Consider the following 18,387-nt stretch of genomic DNA (forward strand, 5'->3'; position numbering starts at 1 on the left):
TATGAAACTCACCACTAGCGGGGCTCTCCGGTGCGGCAGCTCCGCTAGTTTACTTTTGTGGTTGGGTGTTTTGATTCGATCAACCTGTAGAGAAGGAAATGGTGATTACAACGGTATAAAAATTTTGCATAACAGGAATCGGGAAGGGCCTCATCGGAGGTAGTTTTTGTAATTTTTTGCAGCGGCGTCGCCGGGTTTTGCCCACAGTTTTCGGCCAATCAGTAGATCCTTATGCTCCAATTTGTCCATGAACGTGTTTAAAATTGAATTTCGAGCAAAGAAATTTTTTTTTTACCTCTTTTGGCAGTCAGAAGTGGCTCCAATGTGGCAGCAGGTGACGGTGGCTTCCTTCCTGGCGACTAGGTCTTCTTCTCCTGCATGGGGGAGGGTTTGGTGTGAAGAGGGTTATTTATATTCGTCCCATTTTGTTTGAGCAATCCATCACGTTTAATCTGAACTGTCTGATCGCGATTAAATAAGGAGTGAATTTGGACCGTTCATCGCGATCTAATCTAGGTTGTCCGATCGCGTTTAAATAGGAAATGGATTTAGACCGTTGATCGCATTTAAATCTAACCGTCCGATTGCGTTTGGGGAGGGCATTCGGGTCGTCCGTTTGCGCGGGAGCGAATCTGGGTCGTTCAATCACGGGTATGCAGATTGCTTGCGTGGCCTCTTGTGTGGCACTACGTCAGCATCTGTTGTCACGCGGCAGGTTCTGGTTCATTGAGATTGCTAACTGGGCATCCTATGTGGCACAACTTTTTTAAATTATATTTTGACCCTCAGTTTTCAATTTTTCTTTTAAAAATATCCCAACAACCTAGATTTTCACCCTTTTTTCTCAAAATTATTTTTAAGTTATCATCCATCAAATTTCTTTTATTTTTACACTAAATTAAAATTAAAAAAATTAAAAAATAATATTTACAAATTAATTTAAATTACATAAAAATTATTTTGGGTATTACAACCATGATAGAAGCAAATTCAAATTAAGGGCTAAAAAAAATAAAAAATACTAATTAGAGAACACATGGCACTTGAAGGAAGAAAACAACCAAAGAGTATCATCATAAGCTTGAAGACAACTTTTTAAATGTCAAAACACCTTTATTAACTTTTATAATTTGTTTTTTCAAAATATGGATTCAAACCTTAGATAGTAGATTGGAAAAGGAGAGGCACGACCTGCGCGAGTTAAGCATTATGCTGCATGGAACGTAAAGATAGTTTAATGGAGGTTAGAGGAAGAGAAACTAAACAAGGGCAAAGGTCATTAAAAGCTGAGAGGTGAGAGGGACACAAGAGATGAGAGGGTTGAGAGGCACTAATAGAGGTGTCTACGTACTTTTATGAGGATTGGAGTAGTCGAGAGAGAGAGATCTAAAGGAATTAAAAGAGGGAGTTAGGAACTCAAAAGAGGAGAAGAAAGGGTCGAGAAACTTGATAGATCAAATAAATTTAGGCAAAAAGTTTCAATCTGCCTACATGAGGATTAAGGCCAAGCTGGATATGTGTTCAATCTGATATGATTTTTCCATATGAATTGAGATTTACACACCCCTAATAATGATACTAATATATCAAACTTCTTATCTATACTAGTTTAACTTCCACCAAAATGTGTAGGCTTTCTTATACAAAAGCCAAGTGCACCCCTTGCATAGAAGCCAACTGCTTCTCTATCATAAAAGCTTCTATGGAAGACATGTATGGATTGTGCAATCTCAATTACTCAAACATTCACTTATTAACTGATACTACTTGATTTTAGAGTACCTAATTAGATAATACCTTATTTTTTATGGCTTTTAATAAACCAGTTAGCCAATACATAATGATACTTAGCTGCTAGTTACTCTATCAAGTAGCTCCCTAATGCTATCTTATTACTAGTTTTATCGTAAATTATTAAATTATTCTAGGAAATTTAACATTTTTACAAATTAATACTTACTATTTTTTGTTCCAATTTGATCTCTTATTATTTGTTTCAATTTTTTTTTTATTTCTAGATGAAAAACAAATAAAATGATTAAGTCATATAGATATTTTTAAAAACATATCGCAAAAATAAATTTTACTAACAAATTAATAAAAATAATTTAATACTCTTTTAATTTTTTCTGTTAGGAAATGAAAATGAATTGAATGTTTGAGAAAAAAAAATCAAATTATAGAAAAAAAGTAAGAAGTAAACTATAATAAGTGTCAAACTTCATAAACTAATATGACAATTTTTTCTTTTATCTAATACTATATAATTATCATATACCACACAAAAAAAACTTAATTTTACGTAATCGACGAGCATTAGGTTAGAAATAATTATTTTTGACAGATAACATTTACTTTTTTTTTTTTACATTTTTGAAGTATAAAAAAGTTCATATTTTCATATTTGGCACGCAATATCTTTATTCTCATATGCTCTATTCTTCCACAGTTTTTAAGTCTACTTGAAAATTATGAAATCTTGCTTTCGAGACCTTTTCCAAAGAGTGCATTATGGTGTTGATAAAAATTGGTGAGAAGTAGTTCTCGAAGCCAAAAGATTTCCCAATACACATTTTTAAGTGTACTGTAACATATGTGAATTTTATTATAAACAAATATCAAAACTTATATCTCTATTTTAAATTAAGACACAAATAACTATAGAATCAAAATTCATCGATGACTCCCTTATACTAAAGTCAAGAAGTTTCTTAAAGAAATACTACGTAGAAAATTATTAGGTGATACATAATGCCACATTACTTCCAAGCATTTTGTCAAGTAATAGCTAATTTTATTGGCTATTTATTTTGTCACACTAATTTGGTCAAATTTAGTATCTCAACCAATAGTGTTAGGGGTTTAGAGGTGTATTTATTTAATTCCATATATCATATTCAAAATATTGAGGACCAAATATAGTCTTTTATATTTTAGGCCCATAATGTTCTAACCCAACCCACATATTTCATTTTTAGATACTTAATATATATATATATATGACATTAAAATTAGTGTCTCCTAGTTGTATGTAAAAGCTTATCAATTGAGTAATATAACAAACTAATTAAAATTAACAATAATATGATCTCTAACATAAGATTAGTGTATATGAATAAAAAAAATATTTAATATTTTTAAAATGGTGGATTAATTAAATGGACTTAAAAAAAATGAATATTTTGTTTGGATTTTAATCTCAAATAAGTTAATAAACTTAAATTATCATATTCAACTATATTGTTTAGAAGTTTACACCATCAAATAAAGAAATAAAAATTTAACTATTTAACTAAATGATAATTAATTAATTAATACAATTTTATTATATCGTAAATTCTATTAATCCTCAAAAACTAAAATGTTCACATTGTCCGCACCAAAGATATTTATATATATGTATATATTTATATATTTTAAAATATTATATATATTTAAAATATTATGTTAACCAAATATAAATTTTTTTTTTCTCTAATTCTATTTTTTCCTTGGAGAAATTCGCTAATACGCTCCAAAAGTATTGCCGTTTAACCCTTCCCTTTTATTTTTAATTTCTTTCTGCATCTTTCCGTCTCTCGCAGCTCGCAATCGATCCAAGTCTGCGGTTGATTCAAGGTGCCCGCGGAGTCTGCCGTCCTTGCCGCCATTCGCCGCCACTCGCAGCTGGCCTGCTGTCACTGGAGCCTCATCGTTCCTTCTAGCAGTTCGCTGCAACTCAACTCCGCAGTTCTGGTATTTGCTTAAACCATAAAGTTGAAGATTCATCTATTTTCTTTCCCTCTCAATCCATACGGTGACAGTTTGCAATTTCTAAATCCTCACTTGTTGAACATAATTGCGGTTGTTTTCGTTATGATGTTTTTTATTTAAATGCATAAAACGATCTTTATCATTGTCTTGGTTTACAAATTTCCTTCTTCCTCTATGATAATGAGCGTGGGCAATAATACAATCGGGAGTGTATTAGTAGGAATTTCAGAAATTTAGAGGAGTTTTGGAGAAGGGATGACGATTACAAAAACAAATACGAACAAGAGGTTTTATTGTGCCTGCCATTGGTTGTTGGTTTCCTTTAGTAAGCTTCTTACTGGAAATCATTTTTTATAATATCAAATTGTCCTCCATTTAGGCCACTTGTCCTCAAGGTTGGAAGCTCTTCAAAATATGCCAACAGAATATTAATCCTGTTTTTCTCTATTTAACAGTTTAGGGAATTTTGAGATAGTGCTTCTTTACAAGCCATTTGACGACCTACATTAAATTTGACTTAGAATTCATTCTTTCCCTTTCTGCCTTAAGTATTACAAATTATGTGCCAATTATGATATGTCATAATTCAAACTATGCTTCTATCTCTTGGATATAGGGTTCTCTATAGGCACATTTGAATAAGGCGCCAATTTCAAAAAATAAATAGTAGTTTTGGATAAAGAAATTAATAAATATATGTTTACAGATGTTTTGTAACATATTGTTATTTACTTTGTTAAGTTGAGGAGGATATTGCAAGGTTAAGGAAGTAAACTGGTTACATAAGAAAAAAAAGAATGTAAAAAAAAGTTATGAATAAGGTGTTTATTTTTTCTTTTTGAAAACCACTGTTAGAAAATAAGCTTCCTGTTCTTTTTGTTACTAAATGTGAAAACTGGAGTTGAGTATTTAAAGCTGCTTATAAACAGAAAATAAGGAATCCCAAGACACTTTCCTAGTATAATTCTACGGCTACATTCATCAAGCTCTATATTAACATTCAGCTACTACAGTTCTATTTCGCTGAATCACAAAAGTGTAGCATCAAATTTGTTATTGGAAAATATTATGTGTGGCCTAGTGTTTCTTCTATTCTTGCACCCTGTATGTGTTTCACAAACCACTGAATGCATTTTTTTATATTTAAGTAGTATTTTCCTCAGGCTATTCAGCTTCTGCATATCAAAGGACATTTTGGTAAGCTTCAATAAATCTCAAACCCATCCTCCTAATATTATCACTACTTTATGCAAATATTTTTAGTTGTTTAATTTCAAACAAGCAAACATATATTGCATGGGTGACTGTTTTGCTTACAGACTTCCTAATGTGCTTAATTGCTCTTGTCTCAGTATTTTCTAATGTCTAATTTTTTCTCCTCGGTTTTCCAAGCCAAATGCTTCTTATTTTAGATTTTTATCTTCTTTGGACCCGTGTTTCACAAAGTGTGGATTATTCTTTGATTTAAGACAGGACTTCATTGGCTAACTCCGTTCTACTGCATTTAAGAACTCAGCGATAATATAGTAACTCAGGGACCTTGAATTCTTTCGGCAGGTACTTGGAGTATGTGAAGTGTGGAACAATGGCAGATTCAAGCCCATGCAGCAGAGTCAGATGCCATCACTGTGCAGGCCCTCTTTCAAAGGAGATGGTATCTACCCACCTTCTTGAATTCCACATGCAATATTATACACATAGATATAGATGTGCATATCTATATAGTGTCACTAATTTTTGTGCTTGTTATGATAATGCAAAATCGTGCTGCTCTGTGTTTTTTTAACTGCTTTTGATTGGTTTCCAATTTGTTGCAGGAAACTAGTGAATGGACTGTTGCTCCGCTTGTCAGGGATAGCTTTTCTATGGTATCTTCTTCCTCTCCGCCCCTCCCCAGTTTGTTGTATTTGGTCCTTTTTTTCCCCATTTTTTGAGAAGTTAATTTATTTGGGAACTTGATTCGAAGTGAGTTCTTCGGATTTGGTTGATCTATAGAAACTGGCTTGTACTGTTAGTGCCTTTTTCAATAGCTGAAATTTTCATATTATATCTTGGTGTTTCTATAGCTTAATTTTGAAGTTTGGGCAATCTTGAAGATTTTTCTAAGGTTTTCTTAAATTAGTTCAGATTGCATAGAATAATAACTTAATTAGTTCTGTATTATGGTATCTTTTCACATTTCATTTTTTGGTCCTTAGCCTACAGCGTTATGTGGGCCTTAGCCTACAGCGTTATGTGGGTGTGCTGGGTAATGTCTGGTTGAGGTAGAGAAGAGATTGGCATGGAGAGGCATTCATTGGGATAAGGTTCCAAAAAGAATTTAGACCTCGTCCCTTCTGGCTACCTTATGGGTTATCTGGAAGAAGAGACACAGGAGGACTTTTTTAAAGAATTACGGATAGTTGATTCCAGATCCTAGTTTTTTTTTTATTAACAGTCATCGTTTTTATTCTTTTCAGAATTTAGGGCATTTGATTGACGTATTGATAGATTTGTAAAGTTTTGTATGCAGATTGCACTCTCTTGCTGTGTAGACACACACACACACACACACACACTATAACTTTCACTTTAAAAAAAAAAGTGGGTTTTTTAATTTTTGCTGCATATCTTAGTAGTTGGTCCTGAAGTTGGTGTTTTTTGTTGTGCATTTAGATTGGTTCTGCAGTTGGTGGAACAACAAGTGCATTTTATGGATTCAATAAAGGTGTGTGTTCCATCACTTTCTTTCTCTAGTAATATGGTTCACCTTTTTATAATTTTAGTCTATTAATAATTCTTTTAACCTGCTAATTAAGTATAGTTGGAAAAAATATTTCATTCAGAAACAATTTTCTGGAAAAAAAATTGGGACACAAATGGAAGGGGGAAAAAACTCAGGTAATAGCAAAAATGAAATATTGGGAGATAACAGGACAATCTTGAGCAGAGCTATCTATATGGCAGCAAGCTAACTTCAACTTGCTCGTAATGATGTCTGATACATTTGTTGTTGTATGAAATTAATATTGTTTATTGTTATATTTCTTATTTCAACAGTTCTTCTGATGTCTGGTACATTTACCTTTTTTTTTTCACTTTTATGAAATTTCTTTCCATGAAGTATTTTTTTCTCAGGCAGAGATCCATAATTGGTCGAAGGATTCTGTATAAGTCTGAGATTGCTTGGTATGCAAAGCTTATCCTATCCGTTTTAACGTGTACTTTTTGATGCAGTGATGCCAATAGTCCAGAGGTCAATAAAAGGACCCATGTGGTTGCATTTCCTCATTGGGGTAAGTTTCTTTTTTGATAGAATATTTGTGTAAGTTTCTTCTCAAGCTAGATATCGTGGGTTGTCATCAAATTATGTTATTCATTTGATTTTTGATTTTTTTAAGAAGTAAAAGAAATACCGAAACAAGCCACCAAGGGTTCCCACCCATGTACGAGAGAGGAAAAAAAAGAACAATGCAAAAAAGATTAATCAAAATGTCAACAAGGTCCTCTAGATCCTCTCTATTAAGGAGGGGGACCTTTAAACAAAATTACATAATGTCTGAAACCAGGGTTCGCTAATGTTAGAAATATTAGATACAAGACCCTCAATAATCCTCTTGTGCCATATTAAAAAAAACCCTCAATAATCCTCCTATTCCTTTTGCTTTGCATAATCCAAAAAATGGAATAAGGAATAAGAGTGATGATGTCTTCTTGCTTTTGATTGTATAATACCATCCAAGGAGGAGCTTGGTAGAAAAAGTAAGCCTACTTACCACCCACTGGATGCAATAAGCTTTTAACTGAAGTCCATACCCTTCTCCCTTTCTAGCACCATAAGAGAAGATGGTTGGAGGATTTCTTATCATGAAGGCAAAGTGGGCAACATTTTTTTGAAAGAAAAAAAGTAAATACTAAACAGGCACCAAGGAGGTGTTGGCCGTACAAAAGAAGAAAATATTTACAAATCAGTCAAAATATCTATCTGGTCCCTTAAATCTTCCTAAGGAGAGAGAGGATGTTCTGAAATGAAAAAGACGAAATCTTAAGAATTTGAGTAGAACTCTTAGATGGACTTACAAACATCTCTATTTTGATTATATCTTAGTGCCTATAGATAGGGTTCTCTAGCTTAGTTATTAGGTATACTATTCATGTAATTATTATACAAATATTGAGTTATTGAGTTGATTGTAAAAATCCAAGATCTCCAATTTCAGTTCTCAGTGAATTTCCTCAAAGTATTATGCACAAGTTCTATTTGTCCTACATCAATCAGCATCATTCAATTATTTATACAAGTACCATATACCGGTTATTCATAGAACTAAATAAGGATTAAGAAAAACAAAAGAGGATTCAAAAAATAACACCTATTAAAATATAATAACCTTATACTGATTATAGTTCAGGAAGGCATTCCTAAAACTATGAGGATATCCCTTTCCATTTGAGCTCGATGGTCTCACATCTCTGGTTCAAGACCAACCATGTACTCACAGCCACTACTTCTTTTGGAGCTGGACACGGTTTGTGCTATGTGGCCAACTTAGATGGACTCTCCCAAAACCCAGTTAACCTACCTAGTAAAGAAACCACTAGTGGCATTCAATCCAGAAGAAGAGTGATTAGTAATAAGGGTTCAAGAAGCTTGTTTGGGATCATAAGTACAAATGCATAAATGTCTAATCATTGTCCGAAGTTCAGGTATTCTTAGAATATGTAATGCTGTAAATACAAATACACAGGGACACTTATGTTAACAGTGTTTATAGCTAGTGTTTCGGGAGTAGTGTGAATGACACCCAATGACGTTTTGAAACATGATATAGGTTTGGTCCAACTTGTAGATCCAACAGAAGTGAAGAGGGTAATTTTCTCATTAATCATGTTGAGCATGTTTTTTTTTTTACTTTCCTTATCTGGATCATTTGTGATTATGCAGGCACCACCAGTAATAGTGTTCTCATCAGGCTGTGCAGGGTTGGCAGGTTAGGGATTTTTTCGTACTCTATTTTTTGGTTTATGTGCAAAGTTCATTCGTAGATTACTGAGTTTGTCTTAAAATTTATGATTGATAATATGAAAATTTTTTGTGTTGAGTTTTGGAACTCTGTTTATGCACAAAGAAAGTAATGAAAGCATTCACTTCATGCACAGATGTCTTGTAACCTTATCTGTTAGAAACTATGTTGCCCAAAGTCTTCAATTTTAGTGCCACACCTATATCAGACATGACACGACACGTGTGCATGGAATCCGTGTCCAACATTTAGGATGTATGATAGACACTTATGTTCCAAACTAGAGGATATGGTATATGATAATATGAATTCCAAAAAATGGTATATGATAATATGAAAACAGTGGGGAGAACTCTTACATTAGAAGTCATTGGAAAAAGAGCTGGGAAGGGGACTACTGCTCCTTGAATGTTTAATTTGTTAACTATAACCTACTACTTGGAAATCCCCACAGGCGGTGCTGTTCCAGCCCTTGCCCAGCTTTCTGCTTCTGCATACCACGCAGCAGTTTCATCCTCCTCAAAGACACCTTCACAGGATGATAAAATGCACAAGTCCAGAACTTCGACTTTGTAAAGATATGACCTCTTTATATGTAAATTTATGGGAGAAGCACCTAATTTTTATAAGTTTTGATACCAGATAGTACAAATTTTGTCTATTCACGCCAGTTACTAATATAGCTTTTGACTGTATAATTAGTTTCCCTTTTGTTTATTTCTTTCTGATACATTCTAAATTTTGGGTTGGATTTTATGTAAGGCCGGATGACTTTTTCCTTATAATGCATGTATGTTGATCACTAAGCCAGGCATGATCCAATGTGCAATTCACTTGGTGATTATTCTATATGAAATAAGAGATTCCTCTCTCTTTATTATTCACTCGTGCTAATATATTTTGCAGCATATCTAAGACTGAATGTATTTGTTATTGCTGAGTTCTATTTTTACATTATGATAGAAATTAGCTCCAAGCAAAAGTCTTGGTTCTACCGAGTATGTCATGGAGTTGCGTAGCTCATTTCTCTCTAAAACAATTTTTACCATGAGTTTTATAATTTCTTTTTCATGAATTTACAAACTAATATATATATATATATATATATATATATATAATACTACACATATAACTTGTACAAACAATTAGTAAAACATTCTTTTGGGAAAAAAAAGTGAAACATAAGCAAATTATAATTTGCATAATATCAATAGATAAAATAAAAGTATAAATAAAAAAATAACATTAACTTTAAAAAGGAAAATATATATATATATAGGAAAAATTAATATCAAAGATTAACTTAATTTAAAGATATAATATAAGGAAATAATTATTGTGAGATCTTTAATGAACAACATGTATGATATTCTAAAAATTTATACATGTTATTGAAGTTATAGTTACTTTCCTATTTTTTTTACTACAAATTACTTTCCTATTTTAACGAATTTTTTTTCCCTTGCAATATAAGTAACCCGTGGCGTTTTCCTAAATATTATTCAGTTGGATTTTGAATACTAAAAGGAATCGGAAACTACTGAGAAATAGGAAAGACTCCGACCAGAAAAGGAAGAGGAGTCAATCATAACTACATATATAAACCCTAAAACCCTCCTCTTGTTTTCCGCTCAAAAACCTAACTACAATCTTCAAAACCCTCTACCTGCATTGTCGTTGTCTTCACTCGTTCGAATACTATAACAATGGAGAAACTGCTTGAAACAACATCAATGGCCGATGGTGTACTCAGGAGGCCAAAGACTAAGATAGTTTGCACGTTGGGACCTGCTTCAAGGTCGGTGGAGATGATAGAGAAGCTGCTAAAGGCTGGCATGAACGTTGCTCGATTCAACTTTTCTCATGGATCTCATGAGTATCATCAAGAAACTCTGGATAATCTCAGAACCGCCATGAACAATACTGGAATTCTCTGTGCCGTCATGTTGGACACTAAGGTTTATACACTCATTCTTTCTTTTAATTGCTTTTCATTTTTTTTTCTTTTTGTTTCTTGACTAAGTTTTATACACTCGTTCTTTCGTTTTCTTTTTTTCTTTTCGTTAAACGTCATTGATGATTTTGATGCTCTGTTCTTGTGACTTACCTGGTTTGCGTGATATGCAAGTCACGAGGTTACTTTGCTCTAACAATGTTTGTGTTCTTCTGGAAATATTCCAGGGACCAGAGATTCGAACTGGATTCTTGAAGGATGGAAAGCCTGTACAACTGGAGCAAGGCAGAGAAATTACAATCTCAACAGATTACTCTATTAAGGGAGATGAGAATACAATCTGCATGAGTTACAAAAAGTTGGCTGAAGATTTGAAGCCAGGGAATGTCATTCTGTGTTCTGATGGCACAATTACGTTTACAGTCTTGGGTTGTGACGAGGAATCCGGTTTGGTTCGTTGTCGCTGTGAAAACTCTGCACTTCTTGGTGAGAGGAAGAATGTCAATCTCCCTGGCGTCATTGTTGATCTTCCAACATTGACAGATAAGGATAAAGAGGACATCCTGCAATGGGGTATCCCCAACAAGATTGACATTATTGCACTGTCATTTGTTCGCAAAGGTTCGGATCTTCTGGAGGCCAGAAAGCTGCTTGGAGAGCACGGAAAAAATATACTTCTCATGTCAAAGGTTTGTTGCTCACACTTTTGGCTTATGATCTTTCTGTTCTGAAGAACAAGTTGGTTTTGTTTGCTATGTACTTAACTTCTTCTAATGTGCAATTTTTTCCCAGGTTGAAAATCAAGAAGGGGTGGCCAATTTTGATGAAATTCTAGAAAATTCAGATGCTTTTATGGTAGCACGCGGTGACCTGGGGATGGAGATCCCAACTGAAAAGATTTTCCTTGCTCAAAAATTGATGATCAGTAGGGCAAACATAGCCGGGAAGCCTGTGGTAACTGCAACTCAGATGTTGGAGTCGATGATCAAGTGTCCAAGGCCTACTCGAGCTGAATCCACAGACGTTGCCAATGCTGTCCTTGATGGAACTGACTGTGTGATGCTAAGTGGTGAAACTGCTGCCGGAGCCTACCCTGAACTTGCTGTCCAAACCATGGCTAGAATCTGCATGGAGGCAGAGAACTTGATAAATGACAGAGATCTTTTTGATCAATTAATGGAAACTGCACCAACACCAATGAGCCCATTAGAGAGTTTAGCCTCATCTGTTGTGAGCCAAGCAAATTGTAGTGGAGCAGCTCTGATTTTAGTGCTAACAAAAGGCAGTCACACGGCCAGGCTGGTGGCAAAGTACAGACCAAGAGTTCCAATTCTTTCTGTGATCATTCCACACATAACCACAGCTACTTTTGACTGGATATGCAGCGATGAAGCTCCAGCAAGACATTGCCTTATCTTCCGGGGCTTAGTACCAGTTTTGAGCTCTGGGTCTATAGGAACTACTCTTTATGATTCAACAGAAGAAGCCATTAAATGTGGCCTTGAACAAGCAAAGGAAAAGGGACTTTGCAAGACAGGCGACGAAGTTCTGTTGTTGTACCGTATCAACAGTGAATCTGTGATCAAGACAATATTGGTCAACTAAACCTAAAGTAAGGTGTAGTTGATGATTTTGCAGCTTGCTAGTAGTTGTTACTTCTTTTTAGGTCAACTGAGTTTAGATTAACAGATTAGAAGAAACATATTTGAGAGACGAGGAAAACACGAAGGTGTAGATCTTTAATGTTTCAAGATCATGATATATTACAAAATTTTGAATGAAAAGGCCTTCTCAAGCTTGCTTAGTTACATTTTGAAGCCTGCATTAATTTCTTTTACAGTTTAGCATGCTCAAAGAGTTCATTCTAATCTATACAGAGTAGCCTTTTTCAATCTCCTAGGTGAGGAACTTAGAACATAAAAGACATATCAGCTAGGGAAAAAACTGGAAAACGTTCAAATGGATTAAGGACTCGCAAGATCAGATAAGTTAGAAATTACAAGTAACCAAAAATCGTGATCGATTCATTAAAAACCTAATAACATTTTACAAAGCAAAAAAAATGGTACTCTAAATTTACTGTTGGTATCAACTTAGATATATACAAACCTGTTTTCAATTCTCAATCTGCTTGAGATTCACTTCCAGGCATGGGTTTGGAAGAGAGTGATGAAGTAGAGAGTAATCTGAGGAGATGAGAAGAAAACAAAGTATAGAAATTACACATAATAGAAGTCCAGTCCCTTCTTTCAGCTTCAATTACCTATTTCTTCATCTCCTCTAAAATTACGAGCATCGTTAAATCTACTCTCTTTAGTACTTACACCCTCTTGTTTCATTCTAAGAACCGTCTGAAGGTAATTGAAACCTGCAAATTGGGCAAGAATTATGAAGTTCCAGCCATAGAAGAATACAACTAGGGTGAAACTTATGTGCACATGGCATCTCCTTTGCTTCACCTCCTATCTCGAGATCCTCCAAACAAACTGAACACTGCATATTCTCCTCAATAGTTACTGTTGGCATTGCTTTAACCGCTACTTTCTGTGCTGGGAGGTTTCCATATGGGTAAAGATCATTCTCAGCCAAATGCTGTAACAACAAATCAAAACCACGTCCTGTAAGATAGTCCCTGAAAGAGTTGGCTTCATTTTGATTTGGGTTACGGTCTTGGTTCAAAGAAATTAAACCTGGAAAATCCAAGGCCTCGTCAGTAACCGAATTCTGATCACTCCTTTCCCTGTCATTATGCGAACTTTCTGATTCAGAAGGCATCCGAGAACGATCATCTTGAAGCATGTGAAGAACATTAGGGGCACTTCTTCGTATTCTCCTCCTAACTAAGGATTCGTGTCTCATCTCCATCTCTTCATTATGAGATCTGCTATAAGTGCTTTCCTGATCCATGATACGCAGATTCAGAGAGTCTAAACCACCTACTAAACCAAGTAATATAGGAGCCAAGAGAAATACAGCATTTTCACTGGTTGATTGTAAATCATTATCACTGTTACTAGCTTCTTCTGTGCTGCTTATTTCTTCCAAAAACCCATTCTCACAAAACGGACATTTCATCTCAGAGTCTCTAACCAGATTCACCATTTGAGAACACATATAGCACCAAAATTGACCCAGCATTGAATCCTCCATCTTATTTTTTTTTCTATACCACAAATCTACATCAGAACCAAATGAGATAAGAGTTAGAATCTGTTAAAAATGAAGAAAATCATGGTATTAGAGAAGAAATAAATTAAGGTGGTAAAGAGGAAAAAAATTATAGTATTAAAGAAGAAAATTAAGAACTTCAAAGAAAAAATAAATGAAGATATTAGAAAGTACGCAAATCAAATTAAATGGTAAAATTATATATTATTCATAATTAATTATTTACTTCATTTTCCTTCTTAGAAAATTTATACATACAAGGTTGTACTATTCAATGAATTACATATCATGAAAACCATTCTTAACGGAATCAATAACTAAACAGTCTCTTTATTTGAATGTGTGTCTCGTTGATTTGCGTGTTGTGAAGTACCAAAAGGTAGCAAGTTAAACCAAGATATCCCAAGGAGAAAAGCTTGGTACTTAGATTCACCAAAGAGGCAGTATAACAAACAGAATATGAGCATGTTTTAATTGTATAAAAACTTAAAGATGGAACAAAAACCAAATCCAATAGCATCTGCAAAGTAAGTTTCTACTTGATCCAATATCAATAAGTGAATGATATTTTAAAAATCTAGAAAAAGAAATCTGTAATCTTCTTGTGAAGCAAAACAAAGGGCGTTTATATGAATTAAACAGAGAGTTATCTTAGAATTGCTAAAGCTCCAAAGATGACTGACAGTGAATCAAATTAAACCCAAATGGGAAAAACGAAGTTGACAGAAAAATATAGGCACATGGATCTGTGAACTAATGATAGCAGAGCTTAAGCTAATGATTTTAACAAGAAAAACATTAGAAAACTGAAACGGGTCATGAAGATAATTCATCAAAAACTAGAAAAAGATTGAATTTATGGAGTATATAATATGAATTACCAGTAATATGATGAAGCAGAAGAAACTCTGAGCAGGAAAAGAGAAGATAAAAAGGGTAAGAAAGTTGTGTTGGAGTCTGCTGAAGAAGGATGTGGGGAGGGGGGGTGTGAAAAATTTAATTCACCATTTCATTTTCTGATTGACAATCAAGAAAAAAAGAAGAGACAAGATCAAGTCTTGTCTCGTTTGGTTTTTATTTTTTTATTTTTTTAGGTGGCTGTCTTGATTTGGTTTTCTTGTACTCATCAAAGACTGAAGAGTATTTCTCACTGTTCCTCTTAAGATTATGTCAAATGGTAATTATTAAAATATTTTCAGATGTATATTTTGTGGAATTTCATAACTTGAATACATCATTAAAACTACTAAAGCACACATTTCTTTTTTGACCAAATTTAGTTTAACTTTTCTTTCTATCAAACTCCCTTCTATCTTTATTTGATTAAAAAAAATATATAAACATATTTGATTAAATCGTCTTATAAATTTTATTTAATCAAGCTAATAATTCTTTTTATTAAATTAATTTTTAAATAAAAATTTATATATTTATAAATAGACAATACATAAATATTAATCATAACAAAATAAAAAAATAATTTTTAATAAATAATACTCAAATAAAAATACAGTTAGATTCGAATTTATAATATTTTTTTTAAAAAAACATAACAATTATTAAATTAAATAATAATTAATTATATTATCATAATAATAAATAATTTATTACTATATTTTTTTAAAATTTATTTATTTAGCTTGTAAATTAAAATTACGCAACAAAGATTATGTTCCGATTTGCATATTTGTATGGTCAAAAGAATTAAAAAAAAAATTTGGATATTAATGTTTGACTTTTTTTTTAACATGTCCAAAAAGAAAATGTGAATGTTGATGTTTGATTTTATTGTATAATTAAATTAAATTTTATTCCTATACTTAATTTCATATTTATAAATTTATATTTTTACATATTAAAAAAATAATAATAGAAACATATGTAATCTAAATTCAGTATAAAATTAGAATATTATTTTTATTCAAATATATATTTTATTGGTATCATATTAAAATTAGATTTTGTATAAAACATAACTTAAAAATATTTAAATACTTCAAATTCTCTTTGTAGTTTTAAACTCTAATAAAATACTTAATATTATTATAAAATTAAAAATTTTAATAAAAGGGCTATAATTAATACATGCAACATCTTATTTTGGAAGAACGAGGGTATTTATGGAATTTCATAATGGAGAAAACACAGAATAAATATGAGCCCTAAAACCCTAATTGCAGAAAATCACTACTTGATCTTATCTGAGCAAAGGACTGGAGGGCACTCTCCGTCTCTTTCGAACGGCGCACGAGCCACCCTCTCCCTTCCTCTAGGGTTTGCTGGAAGCTCAGCTCGCAGTTTGACGGAGAAATGAGTTTCGCTCTTCCTGTTCTCTGCGATGAAGACTGCCCGCGGTCGGAGCTCTCTTGATTTCTATTCATCCATTTGATGATGAATCTGGCTATGATGGCGTCGCGGGCTTACCACCATTCAAATTTACACCTTTTGCATTCTTTTAATTTATAGAATTTATGTTAATGTCATTTCTTATTCTTTCAAGCTTTTCGAGAGAGATCCTTGCGTGTCGAAAGCAGATATCTTTTAGTAAATTACAGTTCTGTCTCTAGATGATAGTATGAAAAATTGCTCTCTAGTTATGTAACAGATAATCTCTGATAACAAGAAGCTTAGTTTTGTTTCTTATAGAGTGCAGGATTGAATCCTCCTGGAAAGAAAATGAGTGATTCTAATGGTCATTCACCCTATCATTCTTTAGTAATTTTACACCGTGAATTTGAGAATAGAATGGTAAATATTTGGTTATGAAGCTGCAGAATCATTCTCAAAATTGCTTTTTGCGATGCTGTCTAAAACTTTGCATGGATGACACTAAGTTTGCAGGCTCTAAAAATTGTTGTAAAAGTCAAATCAGTTGCATAGTTGTTTAGATGATTACATGAGTTGTGAAGTTTTATGATTGAACTGACTTGTAATATCTGTATAGATCAGGGTATCCTTAACTGCAAGCTGTAGTTAAGAGTTCCCGTGGCTTCTGTATAACAGGTTGGATATATCATTGATGAAAGCAGCTAGTTAGGACTAGGAATTGATATTTGTAATTCAAATCTCATATCTTCATTATCTTGAATGTTGTTATGTGGAAATTAATGAGAATTTTCATTATCTTGGTCTCTTGTATGACTAATAGGACCTAGAGGTTATATGTGGTTTTGATAATTTATGGATTGGTGATGGTACCAGTTTATGGCATGGAATTGTTGGCATGTTTTGTTTGCTTCAAATCTGTTATATTCTTATTATGTTTAAGTTTTAGTTATTCTATTTTTAGTATTTAGTCAGAACTTCATTAATATATATTAAAATCAATTACCCTTAGCTTCAATTCTGTAATTTATACTTGTGTGGGAAGAATCACAAGAACACATAATTTCTACTTGAATAGTAGGTGAGATTAGCATAGAATTAAAAATATTATTTTTATTCAAAATTTTATTTGAGTTGTATTGTATTCTTATTTCCATCTAATAAAATCGGAATTTAAAGCAAATTCAATCTTTTTGTTTGCTTTCTCCTTCAAGTGATAATATCATATCTTATCTGCATTTCCATAATATATTGAAGTCTGGTCCTTGATATGAAGATGATTTTGAATAATGAAGTTGATTCTTGTGAAAGTTGAACTAGTGCAGATGTGAAATTTGAACTAGTGCAGATTATAAGAAAGCAAGACAAGCATGTTATGTTAGGAGTACAGATTTGGGAGCATTTATCAAGTTATACTAGTTGTGGAGGAAATTCATCAGAGATTGTGGATCCATTGCTGAATTCCTTACTGATTGTTGAAGAAGAAAAGCTTAACATGGGGTGAGGAGGCGACCTAGACTTTTAAGCTTTTGACAAATATTTTGTGCTGTAGATTGATGCTAATGGGAGGGGGATTGGGTGCAATGCTTATGCAATTAGGGTGCTCAATTGCGTATATCAGTATATGAAAAATGAGTGATTGCCATACTGTTTGCTAAATGGACTTACTAAACAGGTGTCTCGCTGAAAATTTCTGGTAACCGTTGCATTGAGCAGAAAATGGAGTCTCAAGTTGTAGAGGTTATTGGGAAAATCATTAATGAAATACATTGAAAGTTATCAGGCTCTCATTATTTTCTCAATTCTGTCTTCTTCCATCTCTACTTCATTTTCTACCCTTCTGTAACTCTTCTTGAAGCAGGTTCATTTTACACGAAGTTGGCACTTGTTTTTAATATCTGATTTTCGGTGTGGGCTACATGTGAGTGCTATTAGGTGACAATAGAATGCTTAGTGGGCATTTGGTGTTTAATGGTCAGCTTTGTCATTTGTTGGATGTATCAGAAAATCTATTGCTTCCAAAAGTAAATTAGTGGTGGTTTGTTCTTGGGATCTTTTAAATGAAATTTGTGCAGCTTCTTTTTTCTTTTTAAAAGCTTTTTAGCAGCATTTGCTGTAAACAATTAAGGATGGAAATCTCAAATCTGTATGTTAATCATTTAAAGAGCTAACTGGCATAGTATA

The 18,387-nt window shown here is 33.2% G+C and overlaps 3 protein-coding genes across 7 annotated transcripts; 2 read left to right on the plus strand and 1 right to left on the minus strand.

Annotated features, from left to right (window-relative positions):
- Positions 1–3,479: 3,479 nt before the first annotated feature.
- On the plus strand, positions 3,480–9,636 carry LOC110814975 (uncharacterized). 3 transcript variants are annotated; one of them, XM_088223150.1, is made up of 8 exons: positions 3,480–3,735; positions 4,905–4,950; positions 5,311–5,407; positions 5,571–5,621; positions 6,409–6,460; positions 6,970–7,028; positions 8,678–8,723; positions 9,211–9,636. In XM_088223150.1, exons 3-8 carry the CDS (start codon positions 5,339–5,341, stop codon positions 9,330–9,332), a joined length of 399 nt encoding a protein of 132 aa, XP_088079276.1. In that variant the 5' UTR covers positions 3,480–3,735; positions 4,905–4,950; positions 5,311–5,338; the 3' UTR covers positions 9,333–9,636. The 3 variants fall into 3 exon arrangements, with proteins under 3 accessions (XP_088079276.1, XP_088079277.1, XP_088079275.1); XM_088223151.1 differs by having other exon boundaries at positions 4,917–4,950; XM_088223149.1 differs by lacking the exon at positions 4,905–4,950 and having other exon boundaries at positions 3,482–3,735.
- A 555-nt stretch (positions 9,637–10,191) lies between these two features.
- On the plus strand, positions 10,192–12,453 carry LOC110814885 (pyruvate kinase, cytosolic isozyme-like). The gene is made up of 3 exons (XM_022042467.2): positions 10,192–10,714; positions 10,938–11,399; positions 11,503–12,453. The coding sequence occupies exons 1-3, from the start codon at positions 10,463–10,465 to the stop codon at positions 12,313–12,315; spliced, it is 1,527 nt and encodes a 508-aa protein (XP_021898159.2). The 5' UTR covers positions 10,192–10,462; the 3' UTR covers positions 12,316–12,453.
- On the minus strand, positions 12,152–14,994 carry LOC110814925 (E3 ubiquitin-protein ligase SIRP1-like). 3 transcript variants are annotated; one of them, XR_002539749.2, is made up of 3 exons: positions 14,760–14,988; positions 12,820–13,886; positions 12,152–12,286 (listed from the first exon to the last, which is right to left on the minus strand). XR_002539749.2 is itself a non-coding variant. In XM_022042513.2 (3 exons), the coding sequence occupies exons 2-3, from the start codon at positions 13,858–13,860 to the stop codon at positions 13,292–13,294; spliced, it is 471 nt and encodes a 156-aa protein (XP_021898205.1). In that variant the 5' UTR covers positions 13,861–13,886; positions 14,760–14,994; the 3' UTR covers positions 13,170–13,291. The 3 variants fall into 3 exon arrangements, 2 of the variants coding, with proteins under 2 accessions (XP_021898204.1, XP_021898205.1); XM_022042513.2 differs by lacking the exon at positions 12,152–12,286 and having other exon boundaries at positions 13,170–13,302; positions 13,401–13,886; positions 14,760–14,994; XM_022042512.2 differs by lacking the exon at positions 12,152–12,286 and having other exon boundaries at positions 12,745–13,886.
- Between the last annotated feature and the right edge of the window lie 3,393 nt (positions 14,995–18,387).

This window comes from Carica papaya, chromosome 6 (assembly GCF_054855325.1).
Source record: "Carica papaya isolate Zhongbai chromosome 6, ASM5485532v1, whole genome shotgun sequence".
Classification (NCBI taxonomy): domain Eukaryota; kingdom Viridiplantae; phylum Streptophyta; class Magnoliopsida; order Brassicales; family Caricaceae; genus Carica; species Carica papaya.

What these genes read in the sequence shown, in the direction of transcription:
- LOC110814975 (XM_088223150.1), top strand. Translation starts at nt 5,339, where the DNA reads ATGGCAGATTCAAGCCCATGCAGCAGAGTCAGATGCCATCACTGTGCA. An exon ending in ATTTTATGGATTCAATAAAG is followed by an intron (nt 6,461 to 6,969) that starts GTGTGTGTTCCA and finishes TTTTTGATGCAG; the next exon opens with TGATGCCAATAGTCCAGAGG. An exon ending in AGGCTGTGCAGGGTTGGCAG is followed by an intron (nt 8,724 to 9,210) that starts GTTAGGGATTTT and finishes AAATCCCCACAG; the next exon opens with GCGGTGCTGTTCCAGCCCTT.
- LOC110814925 (XM_022042512.2), bottom strand. Translation starts at nt 13,860, where the DNA reads ATGGAGGATTCAATGCTGGGTCAATTTTGGTGCTATATGTGTTCTCAA.
- LOC110814885 (XM_022042467.2), top strand. Translation starts at nt 10,463, where the DNA reads ATGGAGAAACTGCTTGAAACAACATCAATGGCCGATGGTGTACTCAGG. An exon ending in CCGTCATGTTGGACACTAAG is followed by an intron (nt 10,715 to 10,937) that starts GTTTATACACTC and finishes GAAATATTCCAG; the next exon opens with GGACCAGAGATTCGAACTGG. An exon ending in ATATACTTCTCATGTCAAAG is followed by an intron (nt 11,400 to 11,502) that starts GTTTGTTGCTCA and finishes ATTTTTTCCCAG; the next exon opens with GTTGAAAATCAAGAAGGGGT.